The sequence below is a fragment of the Miniopterus natalensis genome, chromosome 5 (genome assembly GCF_054644295.1).
Source record: "Miniopterus natalensis isolate mMinNat1 chromosome 5, mMinNat1.hap1, whole genome shotgun sequence".
In the NCBI taxonomy this organism is placed as follows: Eukaryota; Metazoa; Chordata; class Mammalia; order Chiroptera; family Miniopteridae; genus Miniopterus; species Miniopterus natalensis.
Genome location: NC_142085.1, coordinates 55,625,394 through 55,646,435, shown reverse-complemented (window position 1 = coordinate 55,646,435; position 21,042 = coordinate 55,625,394). Strand labels below are relative to the sequence as shown.

Below are 21,042 nucleotides of genomic sequence, written 5' to 3'. Positions count from 1 at the left end.
ATGGCCCACAAGCAGATCTGCTACTCAGACAAATCCTCCCACGAGCAGTAGGAGCAGTGTGAGTACCAGCATGTCATGTTACCCAGAGAACTTTCCAAACAAGTACCCAAAAAGCAGCTGATGGCAGAAGAGGAGTGGAGGAGACTTGGTGTCCAAGAGTCTAGGCTGGGTTCATGACATGATTCATGAGCCAGAACCACGTATTCTTTTCTTTTCTTTTTTCAAACATATCTTTATTGATTTCAGAGAGAGGAAAGGAAGGGGAGAGAGAGAGATAGAAACATCAATGATGACAGAGTCATTGATCAGCTGCCTAGCCCACAACCCAGGCATGTGCCCTGACCGGGAATCGAACCCTGATCTCCTGGATGCCAGGTCGATGCTCAACCGCTGAGCCACACCCGGCCAGGCCGTGTTCTTTTCTTTAGACGACCTTTTCCAAAAGATCAACAAAAATGAAGTATATCTGGGGATTGTCAACTAAATCTTTTTCAAATTTGATGTATATGTATATATAAGGTAGTTTTCAGTGAATACTTGAAAAATGTACAAATTATTCATCCATACCTGTGCATGAGCTGTATTCTTCATAACAGAGCTCAGTTAAATGCAACTGCAAGTAGGTTACTCTAAGGTGTTTGAGATAAAATTTCTTCTAGTTAAAAAAAAAAAGCTGACATTAAAAATTTGTTTTGAAAAAACTAAAGCCCTGGGAAGGTAGCTCAGTTGATTAGAGAGTCGTCCTGATACTCCAAGGTTGCGGGTTTGATTTCCCAGTCGGGGCACATACTAGAATCAACCAATGAATGCATAAGTAAGTGGAACAACAAGTTGATGTTTCTCCCTTTCTCTCTCTAAAATCAATCAATAAATAAAAATTTTCAAAAATTTAATTGAACACTACTAAATAGTTTAGTAAAAACAAAGCAATTTAAATTCTTGTGTTCAATGTCATCTTGTTTCCAGTGTAAATAATTGGTATCAATTACATTTTCATTTACAACCAGTGTAAATATGCTTCATGCCTGTTATAACAAATTCATGAATATGCAAGTTTATATTTATTCTGGCAAGATATTCCTCAGCAGTCTGGGCAATAGTGCTGAATATCACCCTAAGACATGAGAACCTCCAGAACCACAAGTTAGAACATGAAGAAAAGCAAGAAAATGGACCTTCAGCCCCTGGGAAATTATAATGTCGTGCAAAAAACTGCTGTATTCACTATATCTCAGAAGAAGCGACAAGTTAATTTATTCTGTTTTTCTCTTACCCAAAGTGTTTGTGCCATTCACATCCTTTCCCAAACCCGAAGCAGTGTCCGCCTTCCACTTTGGCGGTGGCACAGCCATCCTGGCATTTGTACTCAGGTGCCTTTTGTTTTGTGGACAAAGGGTGAGAGATGTGGAGAAGTGTTTCCTGGGCCTGTTAGTTACAGAGTGGGCCCATCCTAGAGATGCACGTACTAAGGCAGGGGACAGACTCCCCCCACCCCATCATGGGTTTAAGGGCAGGCCTGGATATGCCCATACCCTTCTGTGTCTTAATCCATTCGGGCTGCTATAACAGAATACAATAGACTGGGTGGCTTATAAATAGCAAATTTACTTCTTACAGTTTTGGAGTCTGGGAATTCCTAGATCAAGGCGCCAGCACATTGGGTGTGTGGTGAGGCCTGCTTCCTGGTTCCTGGACAGTCCTCTTTTCACTGTGTCCTCACAATGGCATAGGGGTGAGGAAACTCTGAGGGGTCTTGTTTATAAGGAAACTAATCCCCAATTGCCTAAACAGCTCCCAAAGGCCCACCTCCACCTTGGGGCTATGTTTCAGCATAGTAAAGGATGGCAGAATGTGCCACCCCCAAATACGCCTCTTTGGCATAAGGATTATTTTGGGAAACAGCAGACACAGGAGGAGCTCTAGAAACAGAGAAGTTAGTCTTTTGTAAGGGGAATTTATATTTATCAAGAAAATCCCCACTTGTAAAGGAGTCTCCCTCTCTCTACTGTACTAGAAAGAAGGTTGACTCTAAATCTCAAGAGGCTCTTATCAATGGAGAAGGCACTTACTCAAAACTGGCCTCCCCCACAAACCTTCCTTTATTAAAAAAAAAAAAAAAATTAATTTAGTTGAAGATGGTATTTAAACCTAAATTCTGAGCCACCTCCTTGAAAGATACTGATTTTTCCCTGGGTATCTCCCATGTATACATGAAGTATACATACTTTTAAAAAACTTCCTTTTGTTTTTCTCTTGTTAATCTGTCTTTTGTTATAGAGGCCTCAGCCAGAAACTTAGAATGAATATTTTCCCTCTCCTACAATATAAAAATTTTTGGGGAGACACATTCGGTCTATAACACTCTCAGTCTGGAATTTTATTTTTTACAAATATATTACGTTAGATCTAGGCAATAAATGAAATCTTGGCCTCTTAGAATTCTTTGGTAAAAGGTGAATCAGTAGGAGAGAACAATGGTATCGATGATCATAATACTCTTTGAATTGCACAATTTAAAAAATAATGTTACTCTTTCTACAAGAATTTAATGAGCAAGGGCATTTTTATAAATAGGCTAGTCTTCCCACTTACCTACTCGTCACATAAAATCAAATTAGGTACTATCATTTCTCTATCCCACTTCCAATATACATTTTATGAGTCTTATATTTCATCCTACTGTGAGTCACTGATAAAGATTTAGGAGGTAATTTTCATATTACCAGTTATAGTCACTGGGGGAACCATGACTAAGGAGTTTTTTAATTCCATTTTGTAGGTCTTGAATGCCCCCTGTTAAAAAAGAAACAGTAGGTCCAAAACAGAGTCACTTGTGCTAAGTCCACATCATCAAACCAAGACTTAAGGCCTCACTTAACTTGTTTCAGCATCTCCTTGGAATATAGCCTTTAACCAATCAATCTTTAGTTGCCTGGTGAGCTCTCGTGAGGTAACCCACCCAATAGACCCCTTGGGTCCCTCGTAGGAAGTAACCTCACCTGAAACAATCCCCTCTTTGTTAGAAACGTCCTTTGCCTGCCCCTTTTGCCTACAAAAGATTTTCATTTGTATAGCTTTTCAGAGCACCTTTCTATGTTCCTATGTGCTAGATGGGATGCTGCCCAACTCATGTATCCTTAAATAAAATCAGTAAGATCTTTTAAATGTACTCGGATTTTGGTTTTGAATACCCTATAGCCTTGGTGTGAGCTGGCGGAAGGGGTTACCTAGGTTGTACTGAGGCACTCTAAAGGAATTACTTCCCATCCCACAGCCAAGGGTTTTTTAGGATATAGGAGAAAATAACTCTGATTCATTCATGCCTGCACATATGATTATGTACATTGAGAAGATTAAACTAACTCAGACTCATGGGATCCACTTTCTGTGCGCAAACAGCCCTGACTTGGACGGTGCCACTGCGTTCTTCTGATGCCCCCCAGCTTCCACTCTGCAGAATGCCTCCAGTCCCTGCGGAGGCTGACAGGCCACGGCAGGGTGCTGAAGATTTGCTGTTGCGTAGTTAGATATGTTGAGCTGAATGTGAAAGGGGAATATTCAGAGAGAAACATCAAGGAGGCAGGTGGGGAAATGGCACTGGAAATTCCAACAAGAAGCTGAGATAGGTTTGGAGAGGTGTTTTTAGAGAGGTGACAAAGAAGGCGCGAGAACAGATGCATGAATATATTATGTGAACCAAAGCTAGCGCACATTTGCACATATAATCAATGTTTGAACTGAGTGCTGTGTGGCACAGGAAGAGCTGGGAGGAGCTGGAGTGAGCCCACTGGCTTGCACGTAAGATGCCCAGGTTTAGTAAGGAAACAGGCACTCATATTCAGAATGCTAGCTCGTGCTCTGAGGTGTTACAAGATAAACTGAGGCACATTAAAATTGTGAAGCCTCCGTTCCAATTGGACAACTCCAGACCGGAAGCTGTTTGGAGAGCTCCACAGAGAGGAGCCAGGTTAAGACTTTTGTAAAATAGATGCAGCCCTGGCTAGTGTGGCTCAGTGGATAGAGCATCAGCCTATAAACCGAAGGGTCACCAGGTCCATTCCCGGTCAGTTCTCTATACATACACATGATCGCTTATACCTGGGTTGTAGGTTCAATCCCTGGCCTGGTCCAGGCTTGTGTGGGAGGCAACCAATAGATGGATCTCTCTCACATAGATGTTTCTTTCTCTCTTTCCCCCACTCCCCACCCCTTCCACTCTCTAAAAAATCAATGGAAAAAATATCCTCAGGTGAGGATTAATAACAACGAAAATAGAAGCAAAGCCAGAAAATTATTTGATTGGCTGTGGTTTCAACACTTGTCTTATTTGAAAAAACCTAGTTGGCTGTTTGTGATTGGCTGTCCTTAGGTTTTAATTTCATAACCCTGAGTCATTGGCAGGCTTAGATTCTGGTTTGATGTAAGCTGCTAAGGCACTAGAGCACCTTAGTTTAACGGCCTCCTTGTTTAATTAATTTAACAGGGATCAGATCCTCTTTATACAGTGGTTCCTCACATAGCAGTCAAGTGGGAAACTGGAGAATTGCTTGCAAAATACCCCATCTTCATCCCTCCTCTGAGTCTTCTGTTTCTGGTAAAATGTCATGCAAGGAAGGGATCAATTCTTTGTGTTGGCTGGCTAAAGTGGTCCTGCTAGGAATAGAGGGGGAAAGTGTAAGATTACTTACCAAGATATCTTCCTGGGAGCCCTCTGATATTATGGTTGCCTAGCTCTCTGTAAATTCTTTGTTTAACTCTCTTTCAGCCTATAGCACTTGCCCAATAAACCAGGGCAAGCGTGAAGTAAAAACAAATGCAAAACCTACTTTCAGGCTCTATTTGTTTTTGAGGATCCGAATTTTAACTGACATTTTAAATGATAGTAATAAATTCTTTACCTACTAAAAACAACAAAATGTTATTAACCTTCTATACTTTTATGCTTCCAATGTTTTTGAGCTTGAATTCTCTATACAAAAACATGATTGCTTACACCAGTGTTTGGTCCCATATAATTTCCAGATCTCTGGGCTTCGTTGTTCCAGAATAGCACTTTCTAATATGGTAGCTACTAGTTTGTGGCTATTGAACACTTGAAATGTGGTTGTTCTGATTTGAGATGCATTGTAAGTGTAAAATACTCAGTGGATCTCAAAGACTTAGAAGACAAATTCTAAGGTGGTTTCTGAAGGGAACCAAAAGTTTTGCCTTTTGGGATATCCATTTTATTTTATTTTATTTTATTTTATTTATTTTATTTTTTTATTTTTTATTTTTTTGAGGGATATCCAATTTAAATTGGTTATTAAGAAACAAAACTCAGAAAGAACCTTTGAGCTCTTGCCCGTGTGGCTCAATTGGTTGGGTGTCGCCCTGTGCACCAAAATGTTGCTGGTTCAATTTCTGGTCAGGGCACATGCCTGCGTTGTGGCTCCAGCCACAGTATGGGGCATGGAGGAGGCAGCTGATGGATGTTTCACTCTCACATCGATGTTTCTCTCTCCCATTCTCTCTCTCTAAAAGTCAATTAAAAAAATGTTTTTATTGATTTCAGAGAGAGGAAGGGAGAGGTAGAGAGAGACAGAAACATCAGTGATGAGAGTCATTGATGGGTTGCCTCCTGCATACCACCTTCTGGGGATCAAGCCTGAAACCCAGGCATGTGCTCTGACCCGAAATCAAACCATGACCTCCAGGTTCATGAGTCCATGCTCAACCACTGAGCCAAGCTGGCTGGGCTCTAAAAATCAATAGAGGGAAAGCCTTAGCAGTCTAATTTGAATTGAGTGTGGTGAATGGGAGGGCTAAATTGGGGCCTGTTTACTATATCACTCCCTATGTCTCACTGTGTCTGGGTTGCCTAGCAAAATTTACCTGCCATGTATGTTCTGCTTTTCCTCAGTTACCTGCAAATCATCCATTTTCACTTTTAACATCTAAGACTCCCACTTCACTTTTCTCCTTTGTCCAAAATATAGCCAATTTTGCCTCACTGTCTTTGGAATTAGCATGCTTATGGGAATTCCCCATAAGCATGTATTAAAATTTTGATTTTCTCTTGTTAATCTATCTGTCAATGGATTATTAACCTAGCTAGAAAAACTTAGAAGGTGGGAGGAAAAGTATTATTTTTTTAGCCCTCACACTCCCAATAATTCTTGCCTTACACCTTTGTGGAATCTCCTCAAATGTGTGTGGGACCTGTGACTTGCTTCTAACTAACAGAATATGGCAAAGGAAATGGGATGTCACTTACTGGGGCATGCTATTGAGACAGAAAATAGTCTATCACTTCTGGAAAAGAATGATTCACCCTTTTGAAGATGGAAGAAGCTGTTTGTATAATTTTGCCCCAAAGTGAAATCTGCTTAGGTGCCTTATTTTTGGATCCTGCCTTCAGGGTTTAATTTGTTTCAAATTAACAGGAGGTGGCAGATGCAATTAAAGAGAAAAAAAACAACAATGGCAAATTAAGCATGATATTTTTAAACTTCCTTATTCGAAATGGCAGCTACACATTCAGGGAATAAATGCTAATTATTTTGAATTATTTGTTTACTCATTGAATCAAATGTGCGCCTTTTACTGATTAATGCTTCACAATGTATTCTACATCCTTTATTGCTAATTAATAAAGCTATAGTGGCATGACTAGTGATTTTGAACTCTAGGAGACTCTTTAAAACCACACCCCCTCAGAAGGGTCTGATTTCCTCTAGCATGTGCTCCCAACCTGGGACTTGTTGCTGTCCAAAGCCACTGAAGCCAGGACCTGGGTGGATTTGCATCTTGCAGAAATCCTGGCTGGCCACCTGTACAGGTCACCCTGATACCAGTCCAATATCTGTGCCTGACACTGAAAAAGGTCAAAACTCAAAACATCAGAGTTTGGAGTAAGGAAAGGTTTATTGATTGAGAAGGTGCCAGCCGAGAAGATGGGAGCCCTCCCAGTGGTACCTCAAATTCATCTTAAGAAAGTACAGAGTTCAGATTTCTTTTATGTCAAGAAAAGGAGAAATGGGTGTGGGGCAAAAGGCGAGTGACCACAGCAGACACCTGGGCGCCAGCAAACATCTGGTGCTAGTTGATGTGAGTTTAGTCATGTGGTTCCTGAAAATCTTTGACAAAGGGTACATACTTCCCTTATCTCCTCACGCCACAAGCAGAATTCCTCTAATGATGAGCATGTCCATATACAAGACTAAGCAGAAGCTATTAGCCTGGAGGCCACAGGAGCAAAGCAGGCTTGAACAAGGTGGAGTCAGAGAGACCAGCATTTCACTGTTACAACCTCACTTATTTCATTAAACTTGTAGTAATGTGACCTCAAATTTTGTGATTTATTGTTTTTCTACTTTCTATTGAGTGAAAAAAGCAAGATAAAAACTTTATGTACATTTGTTTCTAATTCAGCAAAACAAATAAGCAAACTTTAAACATATATATATTATACACACACAAAAAGAAAGTATTAATTTATTAGTGGTTACTTCTGGTTAGTGGGCTATGGGTAATTTTAATATTCTTTGTTATAATTTCTATATTTTCCAATTTTTAAAAAATTTGGACATATATTACTCTTAAAATCTGAAAAACTATGTAAAGGAATTTTTTTTAAATTAAAAAAAATTTTTTTTTTTTAGAGTGGAAGAGATGTGGAGAGAGAGAAAACATCCATGTGAGAGAGCCACATTGGTTGGTTGCCTCCTGCATGCACCCAGACTGAGACCTGGGATTGAGCCTGCAACCCAAGTACTTGCCCTTGACTGGAATAAAACCTGTGACCCTTCAGTCTATGGGCTGACGCTCTAACCACTGAGCAAAACCGGCTAGGGCTGTAAAAGAATATTGAAAGGAGTTTTTTAAAATTTATTTTATTTTCAAAATATATCTTTATTGATTTCAGAGAGAGGAAGGGAGAGAGAGAGAGAGATAGAAACATCAATGATGAGAGAGTCACTGATCGGCCGCCTCCTGCATGCTCCCAACTGGGGATCTAGCCCGCAACCTGGGCACGTGCCCTGACCAGGAATTGAACACTGATCGCCTGGATCCTAGGCTGACGCTCAACCGCTGAGCCACTCCTGGCCAGGCAAAGGAGTTTTTTTTTTAAAAAAACTCAAATATCTATATACAAATATATGGCTCTCAATGGAGAAATCCCTCATCAACCTTGCTAGTTAAATTCATCTGGTCTTATTTTAATACAGAGTGTTCTTTCTTCCTTAGAGTGGCATAGTAAGGCTATATTGGGTAAGATGTAAGCTGCTTCTGCTTTAGATATTGCTGAGTGGGATCTTCAACAACCGCAGTTACAGATTTAGAAAGGATTTCACAGAGTCTCAAAATTCTGTCCCTGTTTCTGTCTCAACATAACATTTCATTACACGTACCATTGTGTGATATGTTATAACATTCTTTGGTTTATATAATATTTAATCCAATTTTCCTGGCCCCTTAAAATGTTACTAATCTCCAATAGCATAAGGAACCCTTCTGCTTTAAACCTAATATAAAGTGAAAGACCTGGGAAAACAAAGGGACGTGGAAATAAGACTAAAAATCAGACCAGTACGAAAAATACACATACCTTCCCACATTTCCAATCTCATTATTTACAAGCAAAAGATCATTTAGGGTTGTGGATGAAAAGGGGGCCATATGTTAAGTCTGACAAGCTTAGGGAAGGCCTGCATCGTGGGCCCTACAAACTCAGAGACCAAAAGTGACCACATAGGATGGTCAGAACATAAAATTCCTAACTAAAGGTGAGTCATGGTGGGTAGTCACATCCTGGTCCTGTAGCTTCCTTAACAAAGGTCAGTCTTTACCTTAGATAAGCCTGTCCATTGTCTTTTTGCATCTAAGATAACAAGCCCTTGGAGTGTGAGAGTGATCGCATTCGCCTGGACTCCTCCATACCCCAGCTCTATACCCACCACACCTGAGCACAAGACCACAGAACCCCTCATTGTCTAGTCCCCCACATTCCATCTCTACATGCTGTAAATGTTGATCGTTAACTATGCTGTACCCGCCAATGTAAAAGAAGTGTCTCTCTATTTTACTTTTTTATCCAATCCTAGAGATTTCCGCCTCTCTGCTTTCTCCCGCCTTCCTAATCTGTCACCAGTGGACTTCATGTAACCTGCCCTCCTTACATCTCCTCCTTTGGCTGTAGTGTATGAAATAAGCTGCAACACTGCCATTCTCTGGAGCATTTTCTCAATCCATTGAGATTTTGCTTCCCACCAATTGTCGTCAGTTTGGCTCAAATAAACTCATAAAAATTCTCTATAGGTTTGGACATTTCTTAAGTTGACCTGTTCATATGCAAATAAATGGTAACGGATGTAGCACTTTCGTAGCCTGAGGATTCATCTCTGTGAGGTGGAAGTGGGATTTCATTTACACTAGAATTTAATTAACCCAATTAGGCCTTGATTCCACCTCCTGCGCAGGAGTGGAGGGGGGATCTTAAAAAGATCCCTTAAAGGGAATGAGCCCACCCAGCGCAGGCCTTCAGCTCTGTGGCAAACTCTGCCCAACCCCAAGCTCTTCTGCCCCACAGCCTTCCTAACTCGAGGCGATGACGGGAAACAAAAGGAGGAAACGTGCTTTGCCAAGTGATTTCTTATTATTTTCTCTACAACTCAGTTTTTTTCTTGATTTTTCCTGAAAGATTTTTTTGTGTGTGCCATCTGGACTCTCACAGTTATCACAGGATGGATGAATTGAGGCAAAATTATAAATCCTTTTCAGGAACCTGTGATTGAAAGAAGGGGGGCTCCCAAGGAGGGGAGGGTGGTTCTGAGGCCCCAGGGGCTGGAGAATGTTGGTTTTCCACTCACTTGTTTTGTGGGAGTCAGGGAAGGAAGGCCACAGAGTACACTGACTTGTTAATCTATTTGCGAATAAATTATCTAATATTATCTATTTGCGAATAAATAATGGTACAAAATTGAGAGTGCACACTAGTATGTAATGAAGAGTGGGTCCACTTCTGTGCCCTGGCCAGCCGATTCCCCCCATCAGTGGCAGGCACGGCTCTCAATTTCTTGTGGATCCCTTCGGAAATATTATTTTTCCATCTAGGCTTTTTTTTTTTTAAACCACAGATAGAACTATACTGTACACACTGTTTGGCACCTTACTTAAGAATTTATCTTGGAGCCCCAGTCAGTTTGCTCAGTGGTTAGAGCGTCGGCCTGCAGAGTGCAGGGCCCCGAGTTCAGTTTTCGCCAAGGACATGTACCCTGGTTCCAGGCTCGATCCCGGGCCCGGTTGGGGTGAGCACAGGAGGCAACCAATTGATGTGTTTCTCTCACATTGATGTTTCTCTCTCTCTCTCCCCCTTCCACTCTCTCTGGGAAAAATATCCTCGGGTGAGAATTAAAAAAAAGAATTTATCTTGGAGATTTTTAAAAATCTTCATCCAAGGATATGTTTGACTAAGAGAGTAAGGGAGAGAGAGAAGCATCCGTCTGTTGCTGCCCATACCTGTCCCGGCCTCTGATGGACCCTGCAGCCTAGGCATGTGCCCTGACCCGGAATCGAACCCGCAACCTTTTGGTGCGTGGGAGGATGCGCCAGCCAACTGAACCACGCGGCCAGGTGGTTTTGCTCTTTTTAATGACATGGATATGCTATCACTTCTTTAACTGGGCCTCTACCTTTGACTAATTCAGTGATTTCCAATCCTGGGCTGTTAAAACAGTGCTGCAACAAACCCTTAGATATATATTCTTTTGATTCCTGCAGTATGTCCGTAGGCTAAATTCCTTAAATTAGAATTGCTAGGTCTAAGGGGAGGTGTATTGTTAACATCGATAGATATAAAATTCCTTTCCATAATCCCATCAGCCTCTGGGAGAGCGCCTGCTTTCTCCCATCTTTGACAACACAGTGGAGACCCCATTCTTAAATTCTGGCCAAAGGGATTAAGAGTTACTTCTTTTTCTTTCATTTCCTCAAGCAAAAAATCCCCAGGATGTTTGGAGGTAGGCTTCTTACTACTCAATTTGCATCTGAAAATAGTCACAGTTCATTCACTTTACATTTGTTTTCTTACTTGGATGAAGCTTAAAAGCTGAGAGAATTTGAGAGACTTTTAGATGAAATAAAGAAATAGTCAAAAAAGCTTATTGTGGTTTATTAGCTTTATAAGGCTTCAAATACAGTCAGCATAAAGCAGTTTTTATTTTTTGACGGTGAGCGCTGATAGGTTCTGACGGCCAGCAGGGGGCAGCATGTCCCCACAGAGTGTCAGGTTGCAACTCCAGCTCCAGCTCTGGGACTCAGAACGTAGTATTCAGTCAGAAACACTGTTTCACTTTACCTTCACTGCCATCTCAGGCTTGGAGTTGGCTGGAGTTTCTGAGTGCAGAACAAAGCTTAGCTAAAAAAACAGAATAAATTAAAATATTAAATGCCAGCCAAATCTAGGGTAGCACAGAATAAGGGGATATTGCGAACATAAATAACAATAGCACCATATTGTAGAATAGAATTTAAATGAAATATTTGATTATTCCAGCCACTATTTCTGCTGTAAAGCACAAAAGGAATATCCATTATTGGATTAATATTATATTTCATATCCATTTTGCTAAGAAATGCTAAAAATGTCAAATCATATCTTCTATTTCCCTAGAAATAGATTTATTATTTTACTTCAAAAAGCAAATTAACCTGCTCTCTTAATATTAGCCCATTCAACTGGCAAGTATTGATTGAGTGCTAGGTGCAAAGGATATGGGGCAGAGAAGTCATGGCCTCTGCTTTAGTTGGCAAAACAAGAAACACTTGGGGCCTGGGGCAGGAAGCTGTGGTTCTAGCTTTAAGGGAGGCACCATAACCTCTTCTGGGGACTTGGGCAAGTTATTTAACTTCTCTGTGCCTTAGAAATGAAAATAAAATGAATGCCATCTGCCTTACTGACCCCATAAGTGCACATATAAAATACCACATGCAAAGATGCTTGAAAAAAAGAGCTAGTGCTATACAAATAAAAGATTTTAAAAGCCACACTGGGCCCTAGCCAGTTTGGCTCAATGGTTAGAGTGTTGGCCCACGGACTAAAGGGTCCTAGGTTCGATTCCAGCCAAGGGCACATACCTCGGTTGCAGGCTCAACCCCCAGCCCCAGTCATGGTGTGTGCAGGAGGCAACCAATTGCTGTGTGTCTTTCTCACAACGTTGTTCCTCTCTCTCTCCCCACTCCCCTTCCACTCAGGTGAGGATAAAAAAAAATTATTAAAGCCACACTGGAATGACCGTACCCTACACCGATAGAAGTGGCAGCCTAGTGAGTTCTTGTTATGTGCCAGGAACTCCAGTAAACACTCTCATTATCTCAGTTATCTCTGTTAAAATCATATACCTATGAGGTAGGTATTACTAGCCCATGTGGGGGGCTAAAACAAATTAATACTTTTTCTCCCACTTTATAAACTCTTCTGGCTGGGCAAATAATCTAATTAACAGAGACAGATTAGCAGGAGAAAAGAAATTAATATATATGCATGGAGAATTCACACAGGCATGAAAATTCCAAAGACAGTGAGGCAACATTGGGTATAAATGACATTTTGGACAAAGGCGAAAAGGTGGGCGGTACAGGGTATTAGGTTGGAGAAATGAGAGTGGGAGATTTATAGGCAGTTGAGGAAGAGCAGAACATCCATGGCAGGCAATTTCTTGCCAGGCAACTAAAAACAATGGGACATAGGGGCTATCTAGCTAACAAGACCCCACCTGCTGCCCTCCTACTTACCATAAATTAAGTCAAATTAGGCTAAGGCTAACATCCTAAGATCTTCTTGAAGCAGGTCTTTTTGTTGTTTTTTTGGTCTGAATCTCTTGGACAGGAATGGGGGCAGGGTGTCAAAGTTTCCTTTTGAGTCTTGTTTCTTAATTACCAGTTTAGAATCATTATCCTAAAAGGTAGGTTCAGGGTGGCAAACCATTTGGTTCCCTTCACCCATTTTCCAGATGAGGAAATTGAGGTGTAGGGAGGTTGGATAACTTGCCCAAAGCCAGGCTGTTACAAGTGGTGGAGCAGGATTCAAGTCCAGGTCTGACTCCAGAGTCCACTACAAGGTGTGTCAGTCTGGTTCTTCATCATCCTCACAGTTCTGCACTTAAAAGTTGTAGGTATTGCTCCTTTAATTTTTCTCATAAAAGACTAGCATCAGAAAGTTAGGTCACATGCTATCATATACAGCATTCTGAGCTAAGGATGAGGTAAGATGCCTTGGGGCTTCGGAGGGGGGAAAGGTCATTCAGATGTCCAGTAATTGGATGTTTGTTCTGCCCTATAGGTAGGTCACAAAAATTATTTCTGTTATAACTCTTATTATGGGTAGGGCCCCTAATTTAAATTCTTTAAGGGAGAGGTAAAAGTTTTCATGAGCCTGCAGGCTCTCAATTAACTTCAGCTCAAAACAACCCACATGCAAAAGTGGCACGTATTGGGGAAACTGTTCTGAACCCCTTTGCTTTCCATACATACATCACTTTATGGACTCAATCAGTTTCAAAATTATTTCATGAAATAACTTCTCTTTAAAAATGGAAATTGGCCATGTGTCTTAAGAAAAATTCTAGGAATACTGATGAGATTCACTAGTTAATCTATTGTAGTAGCATGAGCTATTGTTGACTAAGGGAAAATCAAACGAATAACTATGGAAAACCAACAGAAGAGGAGAATGAACCAAAAGAAGGAATTATAAACAAAAAGAATCCCAAGGGAAAGGTTTAGGCAGGTTTCTTGAATTTCTTGACATATAGGAAATCGAATGGGGTGGATTTCACTACCAGGGCTAAGCCTTCAGGGTAGAGAATTACCAAACCTTGGGCAACAGCCCTTTTGGATGTTTCTTAATTGCCAGCTAGGGGGAACTGCTAGGCAGAAGTGAAGGACCTTGCTTTGTGAATTATGCAGTCTCATTAGCTAGTGGCGAAGAGGTGGCTCACGAAGCACAGATCCCAAGGGCCTTACCAAGTTTGGGTACTCTTTCGTGCTTGATATTTTCTTTCATGAATCACACGGCTGCAAGGGTCTGGTTCCCGGGACCTTAAGTCGCTGGAGCAAATATCACCTGAGAGCTCTTAGTATGAGGCAGTCACTGTTCTAACACTTTATATACAATAACCCTTTAATAACTAACTCATAATGGTTCCATTATCTCCATTTTACAGATGACAAAAACCGAGGCTTTTTGCCTCAAAGTCCACAACCAGGATTTGGGCCCAGGCAATCTGGTTCTAGAGACTGTACGCTTTGTCGCTCCATTAGTCCATCTCTTTAAACTACTAAGGAGGAAGGAGCAGAAGAAAAAGAGAGGGAGGAGAGGGCTAGAGCAGAATGAAGGAGAACATGAGCGGCTTTCTACACGCAGCTCCTGAAGACCCTACTATGGGCTCCGCCTTGAACTAGGCACCCTGGAACCACAGTCCCTTCATGCCCTGGAAGATTAGAGAAGCTGAACACAAACAGGTTATTTCTGTACAATGTGATCACATGCACGACAGAAATTCCTGTTTTCCCGGGCACATGCTAACGTGGAAAGTTACGGAGTTAAAGTGACTGACCATTAGGACACAGGCTCATTCAGTCACAGACCAGCTACTGGCGGATTACATTGCCAATCTGTTTCCATAATTTTTTTTTTTTTCTTAACAAGGCTGTTCTGCAAAAGTTAAATTTAAGCAAATTTACAATCTTATTATGTTTGGTCTTTATTGTTTGCTTTCAAGATTGCAAAACATTAGGGCAAACCTAAAGTAAAAGGATTACATCCAGCAATTAAAAATTAAATAAAAAATATTCCACCAGTAAAATTATTTCTACTTTTGATGTATGCTCAGAAGTTTTCACAATTTAATGATTGGAAAATATATTCCACTAAAACCTGCAGAATGACGACTAATTTCCTATTTGCGCCAGTTCATTAAACTGCCTAATGGCAGCTATGGAAAAGTAAATGCCTCATGCGGAAAGCTTTTGCTCTTTAAACGAACGACGAACAAGCGCATTGCAACAGAGACCGAAGGAGTGTGTCCCCAGGAATTCCAGAGGGGCAGCGAGTTCTAGTGGGACCGCTAGAAAGGTTTCTGCTCCCTGGGTGGCATCTGGGAGCAAAGCCGCGTGGGGACGGGGGATTGTCCCCTCAGAGCGGATTGTCCCCTCTTCGCCTTCGTCTGCGGGTCGCATCGGGGAGGAGCGCCGGGGACCAAAACCCAGTGGCTGGCAGCGTCTCGGCGGAGGATCCGCACCCATCGGGCGGCTGCCCAGCTCTCGGGAAGATGCGGACCCAGGACGTCCCATCGCGCTCACAGCCTGGCGAAAGTGAGGGGCTCGTTAAACAAAGCGGGCGAGTGCGGGAAGGGGCGGGCGCTAACCACGCGGCTGAGCCTGCGGATCAGCTCGGAAAGGGCACGCGCGTGGCGGCACCCGCTTCCCGTCGCCAGGCTCGGGGTACCCACAAAGCCCGCACAGTTCCCCTTCCTCTGCGGCAGGGATCTGAGAAAAGCCAAGCCGAGGGAGCTCCCGCCCGCGCCCCGCCACCCCCTGCAGTCCGAGCCGGAACCGGAGGCGGCCCGCCGCGCGGGAGGCTCCGACTTTTCTTTTGGGGATAAGATGGCTGGTCAGGGAAACAAAGGAAACTTGGACCCGGCCCGAGAGCGGTGTGCGTGGTTAGCGAGCGCGCCCCGGGTCCTGTGTGGGAGTCTCCAGGGGCCCGCGCCAGCCCGCACGCAGCGCGCTCGGGGAAACACAAAGCACCCGCCCGGAGCAGGCGGCGCCCGGCCGCCCACCTGCCGGGGCCCGGCAGCCGCGGGTCTCCAGGCGGGCGACGGGCAGGACGGCTGCGGAGGGCCGGGGTGCCGGGGAGCCGGGCGGGCCGGGCGGGGCGGGGCGGGAGGGGAGGCGGCCGGGCGCACGCGGAGGGCGGTCGCGGGGGCGGGGGGGGAGCTCGGAGGAGGGGAGCTCGGGTAGGTGGGCGGGCGGCGCCACGTCACGGCTATTGTCCTGGTATATAAGGTCCCTCCAGCGGACCGCGCTCCCCACTTTGCCTTGGCCAGCGCGGAGCCAGTGGTTCTCCACGCACCCGGCATCCAGCGAGGCTCGCGGCGCACCGACGGAGCGGACATGGGCAGAGCCATGGTAGCCAGGCTCGGGCTGGGGCTGCTGCTTCTCGCGCTGCTCCTACCCACGCAGGTGAGACCTTGGGACTCGGGGGGCTGCGCCCCAGCCGTTGGAGATACTCCCAGGGACTGGCCTAAGCCCCTACCTGGGGCTGCCGACTGCGACTCAGAGAATCTAACATAATCTGACCTGGGGGAGGGCGATGTGGAGCCCACTTTCCAGTTCCTTGAGGGCTGTCCCCACCCCTCTCACAGCCCCTAGAACAATGCGGGTCCGCGCGTGGGCTGGGAGGACCCTGCCCCACCCCAGGTTCCACGTCGCCCCTTCCTAGGCAGCCTGGTGATCACCACCTGCTTTCCTCCAGGGGTCCGAGGCCCTAGCGGGGAAGAGAATGCGCTCCCTACCTCCTAAGCGCCCCGAGACCTCGGACTCTTTGGGGAGGTTGTCCCTGGATCCCCCGAGCGCCCCTCTTCCCTCTAGTTGTGTTCGCGCCTCTAGCGCATCACACAAAGAGAGGGGAAGATCCCCTTCGGGGGGCGCCGCTCTCGACCATTTTCCATTCAGCTAGTTTGGGGATCCCGAGGAAGCCCCGACTATCTGGCCCGATTAACCCATCCCAGTCCGCGTGGTTCGGGGCTGAAGCCTGGGCGGGGACCCTCTCCTGACGCTGCCCTGTCCCGGGGGCGACCTTACCTGTGCATCTCTTGTCACCTCGGAGCCCCGTGTTAGGTCGATTGGCGAGCTCTGGGCAGGCGGCCGGTTTGTCCCAAGTCCCCACCGGGCTTTGTCTCCCCCGCCCCTATCCCGGGATCCGATTGCGGTCCCAGCACAGTTACCAGGAACGACGCCGCCCCGGGGATGGGGGGGGGGGTGGCAGTGCGGGCGCGGCGGCCTGGAGGCACGCGGGGGGCGAGCCTGGGAGACCCCAGCGGGAGGTGCGGAGGTGGGGGCGGGGTGGCGAGAAGGGGCAGCTCGGGCTTGGGGGGCGGGGGGGCTCTCCACCGTCTTCAGTTGGGGCTTTGTGAGGAGCGTCTCCTGAGCTTATCCGAAAAGTTGGGTGCTCCGGCCTCGGTCCCCAGACGGACAGTGTCCCGGCTGTCGGGGCAGCGCAGCCTGAGCGTGGAGCGCTGAGCGGCTTCCCCTCCGCAGGCGGGTGACTGTACCCTATTGTCCTACCGGTCGGCTGCGCCCCTGAGGCTTTCACAATTCCTCGGTGGGGGAGGGGCGCGGCCGCCAAAAACCAACTGATCCCCCCACCCCCTCCCCGTTTCCTTTCCAAACAGATTTCCCCCCAAACATTTTTATAAAGAAGGTTCTAGGTGAGCAAATCAGTCTAGTTTGGTAGGGAGTTTTTTGTTTAATGTCAATTTAACATATTACAATTTGGCTTTTTGTTGGTGGTGCAGAGGGCCCTTACAGAGATTCTCCTATTGATACTCTAGGCTCTATTTAAAAAGTCACCTGCTGCACCAAAATATTTTGTATGCATAAAAACAGATTACCTTCAGGGATCCCAAGCCAGGTCTTGCCCCCAAATAGAGTGCCCTGTTTTAAATAATTTCCCGTATTATTAATGCTTTTCTTTTAGAGGGAGTGCTGTTTTTGGTAGGACAAGCTGAATCTTGCACCACAGTAGATGCCCAATAAATATATTTGACTTGCTCAGGACTTTTTTATTAGTCTGTTTGCGATGGAAATTGTACATCACTTTGGTCAATATTTGCTTAATGACCTTATGGGTTTTCCGACAAAAGGAGCTGGTGCTGATGTAGACTGGTTTTATTTTGGGATTAACAGGCAGCCAAAAGTACATATGGACCAGACCTGCTTGGTGCCACATCCTCCGTCCTGCCTGTAATTAGAAGCCCTTGTAAACCCTCCCTTGCAGTGAGCGCTGAAATCTCCCATCTGCCTTTGTTCTGGGACAAAGGAGAGATTATCACGTGCCCCACTGGACTGTGCATTTTGTGACTGGAAGAATCTGTGTGGTGAATGATGCCACTCAGGCGCTGGGACACTGGGGAAACCTTAGTTCTTGGCTACAGCACTGGGGGCTTAGTGACCAGGCAGGAGGCTGGCGGCTGCTGGTGAAAACAACACCAAACCCTCGTGGTGTCTTTTGTGAAGCCATCTGACTCCTTGGTGTTTTAAGTGAAATTATTTTGCCTTAAGGAAAGGGTTCATTATATTTTTCAATTTAATACAAATATTGTGGCCATTTTTGAGAAAGGTTATATGTAATTTCAAGATCTTTGCCTTGGCGTGTGTGGCTCAGTTGGTTGGAGTGTTGTCCCATCACCAGAAGGTGGCGAGTTCGATTCCTTGTCGGGGCGAGTATAGGAGGCAACCCATGTTTCTCTCCATTCCTCTCGCTCTCCAATAAAATAAAAAAAAAAAAGATTTCAAGGGAGCAGATACCCTATTTCCAGTTAGGTTAAAACCAAGGTGTTATTAAACCGGAATGTGAGAGATACCTAGCCAATCCAGTATAGACCATGACTCAATTCTAGTACCATAAGTCTCAAACTATAGTATTTTAAAATCCAAGTTATTTGTGCACTTTAAAATCTACCCTTTCCTGGGAAAATAAAGGACACCTTTTTGCAATGCCAGTAAGTCAGTGTAGTTACAGAAACTTCTATATTAATTTATTTGACTTTATTTTTAAAGTTAAACTCTTAGGAGTTATAGTTATTGAAGAACATTTTTGTTTGTTTTTGGGTGTTGCAGTCATTTGCACCTCTAGGTAGTTTGTTTTGAAACCAGAGAGAATAATGTTGGTGGCACTAAGAAAGAATTCAGAATTAAACGGTGTGGGTAAGGAAATAATGGTCAAAGAGCAACTTAAGACATCTGTCTTATTTGCATATTAAGTGTATGTGGAGGCAACTCGGGCAAGTGGAAATTTATCAGTGTAACTTTTTATATTTTTTAGATCTATTCAAATCAAACAACTGCTGTAACACTTGCAAGTAACCCTTCCCACAATACCTCGACTACCCAGAGTCCAGCAAATGCTACCACCAAGGCGAATGGCGGTGCTCTGCAGTCAACAGCCAGTGTCTTCGTGATCTCGTTGGCTCTCCTACATCTCTACTGTTGAAAGACTCGGGCCAAGAAATGTCTATACTTCTCCATCTTCTAAACCCAATCCAAATGGCACCTAGACATCCAGTGTGACAAGGAAAAAAAACAGGTCTTCATTGAATCTGCTAATTCCACACCTAATTTTATTGACACAGAAAATGTTGAGGATCTCAGATATGATTGGTTTGAAGAGCATGTGCAGGGTTTGAATAGATGATGAATGCCAATATTAAATCTGCTGGACTTTCATGTACAAGATGAAGAGAGACAGATCCAAAATTAGTTCAGAGATGATTTCCTTAAATGTGGCTTAAGAAGTATGGACACATACACTTCTACCTTGAAAATGAATAGATTTTATCTAGAGATAACGGATGGAATTTGGAACAGAGTCAGTTTTCATTTGGTTCATTGAAGTTATAAGGCCATAAAACAGTTAGGTAATGCACAAAGCTATGGTTCTATTTATGTGTACATTAGAAGGAACTTCCAGATGGTCCCATAAATCCTCAATGTATTATTTCATAGTACTAATTTAATGCCCGTGTAAGTCTAAATAAAATTTTACATTGTTAAGCTATCGCTGTTCTCTTGGGATCTGAACTCTTTCCTCTGAGGCTTTGGATTTGACACAGCATTTGACTTTTTGTGTAGTAATTGATATGTGCCCAGGGCAATGATGGATTGGAATCTACCCTGGATTCAAGCATAATGAGTAAATTTTGCTGATACTCAACAAGAGTGCCAGATTAATTTAGCTAAACTAATTCCGAAGAGAAGTACACTGACTCAACTAATTTCAAAATGCTTTTTATTTCTGCATATGTTGAATACATTTAACAATTTTAAAAATGATTGGTTTTGAAGGTAAAATCGACAAATTTAAAATTGAAAAGGCAAATATATGAAGGAGCCAAAACTGTAAATTAGGTGTTTGGGAAATGAAGACTGGAAGCCTACATTAAATTCAGAAAAACTTTTATACTCTTTCTGTACATACTTTTTTTTAAAAACTATGAATCAGAATAGCTACATTTGGAACACTTTCTGTTATTGGTCAATATTTTTAGATAGTTAGAACCTGATCCAAAGCCTAATGGGGGCTTAATTCTGGAAAGGAAATCTTTTCACAACTTCCTCGATGCTCAGAACCTTTTTAAAGATAGACACTCCCTAAAATCTTTTGTTCGCATGGTCACACACTGATGCTTAGATGTTCCAGTATCTGATACGGCCACAGTAGTCTTGATAACCAAAGTCATTTTTTCCCATCTTTAGAAACCCACCCAGGAACACCATACTCAGCCGATCTCAAGCTACTGTGTGTGTGAATGAACATTCCTTTTTGTTTCATACCTGAATGCTGTACATCTATTTTGGATTGTATATTGTGTTTGTGTATTTATGCTTTGATTCATAGTGACTTCTCATCTTATGGAATTGATTTGCATTGAACACAAACTGTAAATAAAAAGAAATGGCTGAAGGAGCGAGTCATGGTAGTTTTTTACTGACTTTAATCACAGTAAAGAGTACTAAGAGACTCCCTAACAGATAATGTATTCCAGACATCCGCTTCCCTAACCTCCAGTGTGTAGCAGCAGCCCAGTTTCCCCTTGGTAGGCAGTCACTACAGTCACTACAGTAACTTCCCACCTTGTTGATTCAGAGGCTTGAGCTCAAAGCGGTTGGGTGGCAGTCTCCACTTCCAGTTTAATGGAACTACTGCTATGTCTCCTGGTGGAAACATCCTTCACTTTGGAACTAAGATCTCTACACCAGCAGAATAGAAGGTCTCAAGGA

At 43.7% G+C, this 21,042-nt stretch overlaps 1 protein-coding gene and 1 pseudogene across 1 annotated transcript; both read left to right on the top strand.

Moving 5' to 3' along the window:
• LOC107540680 (cyclin-dependent kinases regulatory subunit 2-like) lies at nucleotides 1-459 on the top strand (annotated as a pseudogene).
• Nucleotides 460-16,090: 15,631 nt separating this feature from the next.
• CD24 (CD24 molecule) lies at nucleotides 16,091-20,725 on the top strand. Its single transcript, XM_016217556.2, has 2 exons — nucleotides 16,091-16,224; nucleotides 19,088-20,725. Exons 1-2 carry the CDS (start codon nucleotides 16,156-16,158, stop codon nucleotides 19,253-19,255), a joined length of 237 nt encoding a protein of 78 aa, XP_016073042.2. The 5' UTR covers nucleotides 16,091-16,155; the 3' UTR covers nucleotides 19,256-20,725.
• Nucleotides 20,726-21,042: the final 317 nt, after the last annotated feature.